Source organism: Acomys minous (assembly GCF_964271855.1).
Source record: "Acomys minous genome assembly, chromosome: 7".
Lineage (NCBI taxonomy): Eukaryota > Metazoa > Chordata > Mammalia > Rodentia > Muridae > Acomys > Acomys minous.
In genome coordinates this window covers 10,340,306-10,352,477 of record NC_140488.1, presented here as the reverse complement: position 1 = coordinate 10,352,477, position 12,172 = coordinate 10,340,306, and the positions used below count along the sequence as shown (strand labels likewise).

Genomic DNA, 12,172 nt, shown 5'->3' with positions numbered 1-12,172 from the left:
TTGAAATTCTCTGCAGTTTATTATAATTGCTGCTTCTAGATATGTACACTAGAAACCCAAGTATGGTTTTATTCTACCCAGACTGTTTTTTATCCTGCGTTTTCTATATCTCTTTGACCGTGTTGTGAGTGAAGCTTTCCTTATGTACCCTACCACAGGTCTCTCACCTGCCCCATGCTCCTGTGTGCTCATCCAGAGCATAATGTTTTTTATGTTTTCTTGTTGGTCTCCTCAACCACATTGTAAACTCCTTGATATCAGGGTCCCTTATCTGGCCTATGAGAACTGCTTATAATAAGGATAGTATAAGTCAGAGAGACTAAAAGAAAAATGTCATTTATTCAAAGAAGTAAAACTGCAAGTAGACTGAATATTCCTTTCTGCTGAGCATTACATTTCTCATCTTAGAACAGAGAGTCACTTTGTCCTAATAATTACTGTTCTTTATTTTCAATTTATTCAGATTTTCTCATTAAACACTTAAATTAGAGTTGTCCTTGGGTACTCTAACAGTTTGTAACTTGTTACAAGAGAAAATACTTTTAAATGATGTTCTTCAAATTCAGCCTAATTAAATCTACAACACAGAATTTAAAGCTTATTTTGGTGATTATTTGGAAAGCATGTAGTATTTCCTCACTTGACATTTGGCACTTGACAATAATACAGTTAATACCTTTGTGACTATCTATGCTAGTGAAAAAAGGAATAATATTGGGGGAGGGTTATATATTGTTGTACAAAAAAAGAAAATCCTTACACGTTTTTCTTGGCCACCTGATAGTTCAGATAGTCACTGCTGCTAGGAAGCAGTACCATGTTTACCAGATGATAACAAAGCTATAAGGAATATTTTCTGATGGTTCAATTGTGTTCTTCATCAATAGTAACATTCTTGTACAAGATAAAGAAAATCCTGTGTCCTTCCCTTCCTTCTCCTGAACCTACTCTATAATGACTGCAAGCAGGCAAAAGCATCCCAACAATCACTCCATGTACCAAGAAAATGTTCTTTAGGAAAGAGTGGTACTTTGCTCAAGAGACAGCTTTTTGGTCTTCTATACCTTTTAACTGCCAAACACTTATAACTGTATTATTTTTCATTAGTTATGTGTGAATACCAATAACCATGTATATTTTTTCAGTAGCAAACTAATTAAACTGTTCTCAACTTAGACTGTGTCTTAATTGTCCCCTCTTTGTACAGCTGTGACTAGGCTTCCCTACTGGTTGTGATATGGAATGGCTTGGGTTTTTTCTTATCCTAATGAAAAGTATACATATTTAGATTGTACCTTTAAAACAACCCTTATATTAAAGTGGTATACATAGAGAGAAAAATCAAAGTTTTTCTTCTGATTGAACTTTGTAAGATTTTCATAATATATTTTTGAAATTTGTATGGACTTGTTAAACATTATGCTTATGATTTTGCCTTGATTTTGTTGTTGTTGTTGTTGTTGTTTTACAGATAGCTCAGTGTATTTTCATTTATTCTGATTTTTGTTCATGATTTGAATTCTGTTGGTTTGGTTAGCAAAATTGAGTTTGTTTTTTGTTGTTTTTGTTTTGTTTTTTGTTTTTTGTGTTTTTACATTTATATCCCTTGTGTCTGATTTTAAGCTGAATTTAATATAGGTAAAACTTACAATAAATGAATTAAAGCATAAGTATTCATCTCATTTATACTGCACATCTCACAATAAAGCTTGAATAATTTTTAGTTATATATGTTATTTTCCTGACTTTAAATGGTGGTCTTTAAAAACAATGTGATATCTAAGGAATCGCTCTATTGATCTGCCCTTACTGAGATATGGAACTTGGTTTTACATATTTCTTTATATCTTAAATGGATGTTTGTGTGCTTACTGCTTACCAGACTGTTTGCTAGAGATTTAGTCATTAGTTATTTTTGGTTTTTTTGTTTGTTTGTTTGTTTTTTTAATTAACCATCACTAGTTCTTTCAGTTCACTGTTATTATTTCTTTTTCAGGGTATGGTTCCATTTGTTTTTGTGGGAACAAAAGACAGCATCGCTAATGCCACTGTTCTTTTGGATTATCACCTGAACTATTTAAAGGTGAGGACAGGATGACTTTAATTTCTAATCTTCTTGTGCTGAATTATTAAAAACTGTATAGTAAATCTTTCCAAAACTAGGATCCTTCTAAACTATACACAACAGTGTGTGACTTTGTAAAAATAATAAAGTACTCTCATTGTTTTAGTTTATTTCTTCTAAAAACATGTTAATTTTTCATTGTAAATTTTAGGGTTCTCAATGCATTCCTATATTTATGATTATTCTTCTGTTAATCCCTTAGACTCAATTTAGGTAATGATTTTTATATATGTATACACACAATCTTAATATAGTTGATCCTTCTAGATTTCATGAATGTTTTCCAATCTAAATTTTGTATAGCACTTGCCTTTGTTGTCCCTCTTATGTTATTTATCATAGAAATCCTAGCATTTTGTGAAGTCCTCTGTTTAAATGTATGTCCATCTTACTGTTTTTACAGTAAGTATGCCTCCTTTAGCTTGCAAGCTGGGAAGTAGGAACCTGGAAGCTATTAGTAGAAAGAGCACGGCATTGGCAATACAGCTATGAACTGTGTGACTTTAGGCAAGTCACTGCCCTAGACTAAATGCTTTTCAATTTCCCTTTGGCCCAAATGTCATAAAATTTAATGAAATTCTAATTGTTTTATTTTTATAATGTTTTATTTGTATGTGGGGGGGGATATTTATATAGTTTTTTTAAAAAGTCCACAAAATGATACGTTTTATTTATGATAGTATGTTAAGATATATTTGCTGACTTAAAGAATAAAATGTGAATGAGTCTGCTAGTAAGAGTGAAAGGAGAAAAGGTGCAGTATCTGGTCATTCTGTTCATTCATTTACTAAGTAAACAGGGGAAGCTTTCATCCAGCAAGGTTGGCTTGGGTAGTATGCCACTTTAATATGCCTATTTATTTTTTGTTGGACAGTGTTTTATGTATAATCTGTTGTATGTGTTTTCCTTTATAATCTTAGCTAAAATAATTATCATGACCTAGATATGTAGGGCTACATTGTGTCATGTCCCTTGTTGTTTGAATTAATGCTCTTTCAAAGATAATTTTATTTTTCTCTATTGAACATCTTGTCTAGTAATTGGCAGCTGTTCCATGGCCATTCTTTCCATCACCAAATCATCTTTTGGTTGACTCTGGCATCTCACCAAGACTGACTGCTTTGCCTAAGTAGAATAACTGTGGAATACCATTTTGTTATGCAAGACCTAAATAACATATTCCATGAGCTAGAAATATACCTTTACAGGAAGCTGCTCACTCAGCTTCAGTTTTTCCTTTATTCTACTCAGTTTATTACAGATCCTGGTTTAGAGAACAAGTAAAATTCACTGTAGATTCTCATTCTGACTTTTTTTTTCACCAGATGTCAGAACCAAGATTTTGACAAGTTAGTTTCGATGACCTCTTCTTGATTGATGCACTGAATATTTGCTGTCGTTACATATCTTACTTCCTGTAGCTAATAAGTAAGATGCCCAGCCAGGCATGGTAGCACACACCTTTAAATCCCAGCACTTGGGAGGCAGAGGCAGGTGCATTGATGTGAGTTCGAGACCAGCCTGGTCTACAAAACCGAGTCCAGGACAGCCAAGGCTGCACAGAAAAACCCTGTCTTGAAAAACCAAAACAAGAAAAATAAAAATTTAAAAAGTGAGATGCTCATGGATATGTTAGAAAGGCAAAGATTAAAATGAAAGTTTTGTCTGGATTTGACAGAACCCAAGTTATTGCACATACTACGTATAAGGGTCTATCAGTGAATTTTGGAGTTTATAAATTCTGTTTAACTCAAATTATGTTGTTTGCTATACTTGTTTAAACAGAGTTTTAGTATTTTAAAAAGTTTTTTTCAAGGCATGATGTAAGACCTAGGTGTTTTGATGTGACACCTAGGGATTTTCCCCCTCCTCATAAAAAGGTATATTAGCATTTTTAGTTCATTGGAAATAAGTGATCCTTAATTGTATAATTATATCTAAAAATAATATATTTTCTTTTTTAAAAATACCCCAAGCGTAATGCTTTGCATATTAAAATATTAACTGACAAAATAATTTCATTGAGCTCATTTATAATGTGTGATTATTTAAGGTTAGTTGATTAAACCTTAAATGTCTGTCATTTATTTGTATTTTTATACTTCTTAGTAATTGTTTTTAGTCAATTTTACATCCAAAAGTCCCCAAACTAACATATCTCTGCCTTATCCACAGACTAATTGAATAATAGTGCCAAATCACTCAATCTTGAATTTATTCAATATAACTTTAAGACTGAGTGTTTTTGTTATATCTCTAAGTCTTGACATCAGTAAGTATATCTATAGTAATCTTTTTTTTAAGAAGACGTTCAATTTCCTGATAATTCTGTGTTGATAGTGTTTACTATAAATTTTTAACTGAACTTGAAATATTTTCGGTAAATTATTTTTACTGTTATCTTGTATATTTTAAATAGGAAGTAGACCAGTTGCGTTTGGAGAGATTACAAATTGATGAGCAGTTGCGACAAATTGGAGCTAGTTCTAGACCACCACCAAATCGTACAGATAAGGAAAAAGGCTATGTGACTGATGATGGTCAAGGAATGGGTCGAGGTAGTAGACCTTACAGAAATAGGGGGCACGGCAGACGCGGTCCTGGATATACTTCAGGTACAAACTAAGCATTTTCCTCAGTACCTTTATCTGTTCCTAGATTTAATAACTCGTAATCTCTAATCTCATTAGAACTCCATTATAACAATTTCTCACTACATGGTTTCCAACTCACAATGGGTCAAATTGTGTTTCAAGACACATGTAGACTAAAAGCCTGCTAATGACACACACAGTTCACAGGGCATTTGTGATTTCTGTTTATATTCTAATTGGGGATAAATCTTCTTAAGCCCTTGTGTGTTGATGACCTAAGACCTCTCCTGATTTTTTTTACTGTGTAGCCAAAACTTTTTTCATTTCTGTATTGTAGCTCATTTTTTGTCAGACATGTGCTAGTCATACTTGCTGGATGGACTATGTAAATCAGAGGTCTGCGTCCTCTGGCTTATAAGGTGATTTTGAGTAGCATGGCCAAAGTCAGCCATAGGCATAGTCAAGAAGTAGGCAAAGTGTCTCTTTGCCTTCCCAGCTCTTCTATCCATGCTTCTTTCTTTTCTCCCAGTAACTTTTAGTAAACCCAGTACCTACCTACGAGTTCCTCTGTCTTTCTTGCTCAACTGTATATCTACTATGTAACTTGCTAATGATGGTATAAAATATAATCCATCTCACAAATATTTGCATTTCAAAAGGGAACTCTTTAAGATGGAAAACCTTCGAGATCCACAGGACTGACGCTATAATGATGAAGCTAAAATTGGTCTTTAGCTCCAACAGAGGAAGAGAGAGAGGTAGAACAGGTGATTCCAGAGTGGGGAGAGATACCCACTCATAAGGCCAGCATTGAACCTAACCCATAACCCTCCTCCCAACAGTTTGTTCTTTTTACAACTGAATTTCCACCTCACTGTGGTGATGGGACTCTTTTTCCCTACTCCCATCCCCTATGTCACTAACTTCCCTCAGACTTAAAGAGTTGTTTTACAGGGATCCTTTGTTCACTCATTCCACTGAGTGGGGAGTGGGAGGGAGATTGTGGGCCATGCATCAGGAATGCATATGTCCCCTATCATTGGGGATAATCCCACAAGAGACCCTCCCCTGCAACACAAATATCATGGTGGTCCTTATTGGCTGCTTTTAGAGTTGGCTAAAATGCGTACATCCTTCTGCCCCAATGCCTAATATTACAAGCTCTCATAGAAATTTTGATTATGAAAGTATTAAATTGTTATAGACATTTTTCCTCCATTGATCACAGCTATTTAAAAATATGGCACCTTCAGATATGAACATAGGTAGCTAACAACACCCTTTTTTTAATTGTATAAGCAAAATTACTTGAAATATGGCAAGCCCTTGATTTTGAATTTAAAATTTCTTGTTTTAAAACACAGAAGATGGGTATATTCTTTGGTAGGCTTCTAAATTGGGAAAAATATAGAGTCACCCCTGAAACTTCATCTCTGGAAGCGTCTATTACCTTTTTTAAAAGTCAGACAATGGTATATAACTTTTAACTCTCGATAGGAACTAATTCTGAAGCATCAAATGCTTCTGAAACAGAATCTGACCACAGAGACGAACTCAGTGATTGGTCATTAGCTCCAACAGAGGAAGAGAGGGAGAGCTTCCTGCGCAGAGGAGACGGACGGAGGCGTGGAGGAGGAGGAAGAGGACAAGGAGGAAGAGGAAGAGGAGGAGGCTTCAAAGGTATAGTGGTTTACCTGACTGAGGAGTAAAGAGTAAAGGCCAATGAGATGGCTCAGTGAATAGAGGTACTTGCTGCCAAGTATGAAACTCTAGTTCAATCCCCAGGGCTCACATGATGAAAGGAATGTGAAACAACTTCTGCTACTTATCTTCTGGCCTATACACATGAGCTGGGGTGTATGTGCCCTACACATACACACCTAAAAACAAATGAATAAAAATGTAATAATTTTTAAAAGAGAGGGAAGTAAAGATGAAAAGTAAACTGTTAGCTGTTTGAAGCTGAGTAAAAATCTTAGTGATAGATTCTTTGTGTTTATCATTATAATGATTACTTTTTCATTTGTGTAGTAACAGAATATCAGATAGCCTTCCTTATGATTTATGGAAACTGAATAAATAATGAGAACTAATTCCCCTTTGGGGTTTCTAATCAGCATCTGATCATTAATCCAGGTTGATCTGTTGATTCATAAAATACCTTCAGAATGTTTTGTTTCTTGTTAGCAGAACAGATTATTTACTGTTGTATAATTGAAACTGATAGGTTCTTCATTACATTTTAGCTTCTATTGTTGGTCTAAATGGGGGATCTGAAAATACAAAAGTTTGAGCAAATGTTTTAGAGTCAGTAACTGTTAATCTTTTTAAAAATATTAATACAGGAAATGACGACCATTCCCGAACAGATAATCGTCCACGTAATCCCAGAGAGGCTAAAGGAAGAACAGCTGATGGATCCCTGCAGGTAAAAGTTAGTAAATTCTTTCCATCTAAGTAGTTTGAATGTGGCCATTTGAGAGTTGAAAGGTTATTTTACTTTATTTTAAAATATGTCCAAAGATGATAATAACTCCCCGATATATGAAATATTTTGCTTCAGCATTACAATTGTGGAAATCTTAGGCCTTTGTGACAAATACACAAGTATGAGGATTTCTCCAGGGAATGTGTTGTCTTAAGTATTTTTTAATACTTTGGCAGCCAAATAATTTTCAGACCCCATTGGTGGTTTTCCAACCCTCTGAAACAAATATTCTGAATGAAGTGTACTAACTGACCTGAGTCAGGTACCCTCTCCCTTTAACTGCAGAGATACCCCTTTGCCTTTATCTGTCTTGTAGTCATGATAAGATAGGTTTTATGATAATCCAGCTAGTTCCCATACCCTGTGGGTCAGCTGTTCATTTACATGTACAGTCTAGTCTGAGGATTCCTTCTCAAGTAGCTATTGTCAGTGCTTAACCAGTTGTTAAGTAATTTCAGATTTACTCCCTGAACACATCCAAGTACCTTTACTAAGTGCCTCTTATGTGTTTTATCTCACCTAATCTTACAGTAATCCATTGATGTAAGTTTTAATTGTTCAATTTATAGGTAAGTAAAGAGAAGCTGCAGTTAAGTGCCCATAGTTACTTAGCTAACATAAGATGTGATGTACAGTCAAATTTTGGTATCTGATTCTCAGAACTCATGTTCTCTTTCACTTTATCTATAACTATTAACTCTATATCTATAAACCAAGTAATGAGTTCCTTTCTGTCTAGAAAAAAATACACATTAATAGTTAATTTTAACTCAAAATTTTTATAGTAGAATCTTTATAATCCGTGCCAACTCTAAGGGAATCCTAACTTCATGGCAGTTTCTGAAGGAACAGGTAAAAAAAAGGCTAGTAGTGGTCAGCCTTGACACTTAAAATAGTTTATACCCCTTAGAATGTTATTTTTAAATTACACTAATCTTCATACCTTCCTAGGATTCTAGTTCTACAAATCATAGTTTCTAGATTCCCCTTGTCATGTTATTCTTCAGCATTCAAGTAATAAGGCCATCAAGTTCCTAGGAAGCAACAATTCTAGTTTTTTACAGTTTATTCTAGACTGATACAAACTAAGACCAAAAATTTAAGCTAGAACATTATTTAGAATTTTTAAATGTCTTTTTATTTTTTTTTAATGTATTTATTTTATGTGTGTGAGTATGTAGGTGATTCAGGCATGGACTGAAAGTGGAATTACAGGTGCTTGTGAGCCACAACTGCTGAGCCAGCTACCCATTTAGACTTTAAAGCAGCTATAAAGGAAGTTTCTAAAGGATCAGGTGGAGATTTCAGTATAAAAAACTTACTGATAACTATGATAAATGTAAATGTGGGAGCTAAAGGTTAGTTCATGAAAGGGCTAGTTGAATTTTCATTGTGGTGAAGCTGTAATAGAAAGACATTATTTTGTGTCTCTTGAATTTCACAGTTGTTGCAGAATAAGTCATTCTTTTTGAAATATGATGTTATTGTGAGTTGTGCTTTGTGTGTGTGCGTGCATGTGTATCCATATGGTATGCCATATGCTCTGCATATAGCATATGTATCTTCTATTAGCCAATAATAGTAATTTGTTTTAAATGGTCTCACTATTTTATTCTACTTAGAATATAAAGTAGGAGAATACAAAGTTAGATTTTTTTTTCTCTTAGATTGGACTCAGTGAGATGGCCCCTGTTTTCCAGCTAAAGAACAATGAAGAGCCTACTATGCTTTAATTTCTTACATTTAAGTGCATTGGTGTTTTTTCTGCATATATGTCCAATCCTATGGAAGTGGAGTTAAAGGCATTTGTGAGCTGCCATTTAGGTGCTGGGAATTGAACCTCAATGCTCTTAACTACTGAGCCATCTCTTGCATTCCACTTCTATTTTTGAGACAGGATCTCACTTATGTAGCTCTGGATAGCCTGGCGCTCACAGATCCATCTGTTTCCATTTCTCCCTTTAACATGTGAAATTCACATTTCAGGCTTATATTTTTTCATCAGGCCATTTACATAGGATCTGGTGTGACTATATATAACAACTATAATTTGTTTTAGATCAAAGTTGACTGCAATAATGACAGGGGTGTCCACACTAATCCATTACAGAATACCTCCAGTGAAGGTAACCGGCTGCGCACGGGTAAAGATCGTAACCAGAAGAAGGAAAAGCCAGACAGCGTGGATGGGCAGCAACCACTCGTGAATGGAGTACCCTAAACTGCATAATTCTGAAGTTATATTTCCTCTACCATTTCCGTAATTCTTACTCCATTTTAGAAAACTTTGTTAGGCCAAAGACAAATAGTAGGCAAGATGGCACAGGGCATGAAATGAACAAAAATTCTGCAAAGAATTTTTTTGATATTGGCCATAAACAACAATCTTCTAGATTTGCACAAAAAGATCTTGAAATTTGAAGCATAACTTTTAAGTACACTTAACACTTCAGGGCAGGATTTACTTTTATTTTTTAAAAATACTAAGCAGTGATCTTTATTAACTAGGACCATTTTTTCTGCATTGGGCTATATAACTCAGCAGTACGTTTCAGTCTTTCTGAGTAAATCACATTTGTGGTAATAATACTAGATCTCTGTCTTCAGTCTCATATAAAGTCTCCATGAAATGCTGTGCCATTTCATGTCCTGTGTCAGTTTATGTTTTGGTCCACTTTTCCAGTATTTTAGTGGACCCTGAAATGTGTGTGATGTGACATTTGTCATTTTCATTAGCAAAAAAAAAAAGTTGTATGATCTGTGCCTTTTTTATATCTTGGCAGGTAGGAATATTATATTTGGATGCAGAGTTCAGGGAAGATAAGTTGGAAACACTAAATGTTAAAGATGTAGCAAACCCTGTCAAACATTAGTACTTTATAGAAGAATGCATGCTTTCCATATTTTTTTCCTTACATAAACATCAGCTTAGGCAGTATAAAGAATAAGACTTGTTTTTTGTTTTTATTTTGTTGCACTGAAGTATGACAAATAGTGTTATTGGAAGGGATGTGTAATTTTTCTGTATAGACAGGAGAAGAAATTACTATCTTTTCATTTGGGAGAGGCTAAAAATGTTTTCAGCTACTTGCAAATCTTCCTGGTCGAAAGTTAGTAGGATATGCCTGCTCTTTGGCCTGATGATATATTTCAACTTAAGAGACTTTTTTTTTTGTCCTCCCCAAATTTTGTCAAGTTTTTCATTCATATTTTATGTTAAAGCTTATTTTGGGGAGATATGAAGGTCATTTTCATGAACACATAATAACCCTCAGAAGTACAGGTACTTTGAGAAACATTGAAAGCAGGTTAAATGCTTTGTAACTTTGAAATACGAAGTCTAATGTATAAGCAGAACTGAAAAGCAGATCTAGGATTGGTTAACAAATAATACTTTTTCTTTCATTTTTGATTTTGGTTTTGGTTTTTGTTTTGGTTTTTCTTTTGTTTTGGTTTTTTAATGTGTTGAGTCTTATTTTTGAGGTTTTTCTCTTTTTTAATGAATAAAATTTACTGAAGAAAAATATGTGAAGAACCTTCACTCTGAGATGTTATATTTTTCTTAAAAAATAACTCCGAGTAGGGGTACCACTGAATCTGTACAGAGCCGTACAAACCGAAGTTCTGCCTCTGATGTACTTTGTGAATTTTTCTTTGAATTTTCATTTTCCATTTTCTTTTCCTTGCATACAAATAAGCATATAAAATGGCAACAAACTGCACATGATTTCACAACTATTAAAAAGTCTTTTAAAAAGTATTGCCAAACATTAATGTTGATTTCTAGTTATTTATTCTGGAAATGTATAGTATTTGAAAACAAATTGGTACCTTGCACACATCATCTGTAAGCTGTTCAGTTTAAAATACTGTAGATAATTAACCAAGGTAGAATGACCTTGTAATGTAACTGCTCTTGGGCAATATTCTCTGTACATATTAGCGACAACAGATTGGATTTTATGTTGACATTTGTTTGGTTATAGTGCAATATATTTTGTATGCAAGCAGTTTCAATAAAGTTTGATCTTCCTCTGCTAAATTGATGTTGATGCAATCCTTACAATGATTGCTTTTAAAATTTTAAGATAGGAAAGAAATCTATAGAAAGTGTTCTGTTACAAAATGTAACTGTTACCATTGGAAATTTCACATGTCATAGGAGGTTAGCCGTTATTTACCAACTTTCAAGAACGTAATCTTGTTTAATAAATAAGGTGAAAAATCAACAAATGGTACACAGTCACAGTGTACTGTTAAAATATGCACTAAGTCTCTTTTTTACAAAGGCTGAATTCAGCAAGGCGCTAACTTGCTTAAATGTGAATTACTAACTTCTAAAACTGTAATTTGATTCACATGTTTTCAAATGGAGTTGGAGTTGATTCATATTTCAATATTTGTGTGCAAAATGTGTATGTTTTTCAGTTCAAAGTCATGTTTTTAAAATCTTATTAAAGTTTCAAAAATCTGAAGATTGTTTATCTTATCTAGATGTAAATTTTTATTAAAAAGTTGCACTTATGAAAAAGCAAAATATTAGTCTGACAGATGTTTGCTCTGGTTTTAAATTTCGACACAAATGGCAAAAATAACGTGTTGGGGCTAGAGGAGATACTTATCATTCAAAGCAAATGATCACTTTACATGGTGTGTGTGTGTGTGTGTGTGTGTGTGTGTGTGTGTGTGTAAAATATGTAATGTGTATGTGATGTGTATGTAGGTATCCACCAACATTAGAAGAGAGAATCAGAGCTTCTGAAATTAAAGAGTTACAGGTTGTTGTGTGCCTCCATATAGGTGCTGTAAATTGAACCCAGGTCTTATAGACGAGGAGTAAGCTTGTAACTGCTAAGCCATCTCTCCAGCCCTATTTATCAGTGTGGCAGAGTCTCACACTGTAACCAGAGCTGGCTTGGAATTTATTATATAGACCAGGGTTACCTCAAACTCTGGCAGTCCTTT

At 34.1% G+C, this 12,172-nt stretch overlaps 1 protein-coding gene across 22 annotated transcripts in view; it reads left to right on the top strand.

Annotated features, from left to right (window-relative positions):
* FMR1 (fragile X messenger ribonucleoprotein 1) overlaps nucleotides 1-11,744 on the top strand; it is a 37,162-nt gene extending 25,418 nt beyond the window's left edge. For 2 of the 22 annotated variants that reach the window (XM_084790871.1, XM_084790857.1), the window contains 6 exons: nucleotides 1,997-2,083; nucleotides 4,545-4,740; nucleotides 5,379-5,486; nucleotides 6,217-6,399; nucleotides 7,065-7,153; nucleotides 9,318-11,744. In XM_084790871.1, coding sequence (XP_084646997.1) covers nucleotides 1,997-2,083; nucleotides 4,545-4,740; nucleotides 5,379-5,486; nucleotides 6,217-6,399; nucleotides 7,065-7,153; nucleotides 9,318-9,428 — 774 coding nt within the window. In that variant the 3' untranslated portion in view covers nucleotides 9,429-11,744. Of the gene's footprint in view, nucleotides 1-1,996; nucleotides 2,084-4,544; nucleotides 4,741-5,378; nucleotides 5,487-6,216; nucleotides 6,400-7,064; nucleotides 7,154-9,317 lie in introns of those variants that run through there. The other 20 variants (XM_084790866.1, XM_084790863.1, XM_084790859.1 and 17 more) reach the window with 15 other exon arrangements.
* Nucleotides 11,745-12,172: the final 428 nt, after the last annotated feature.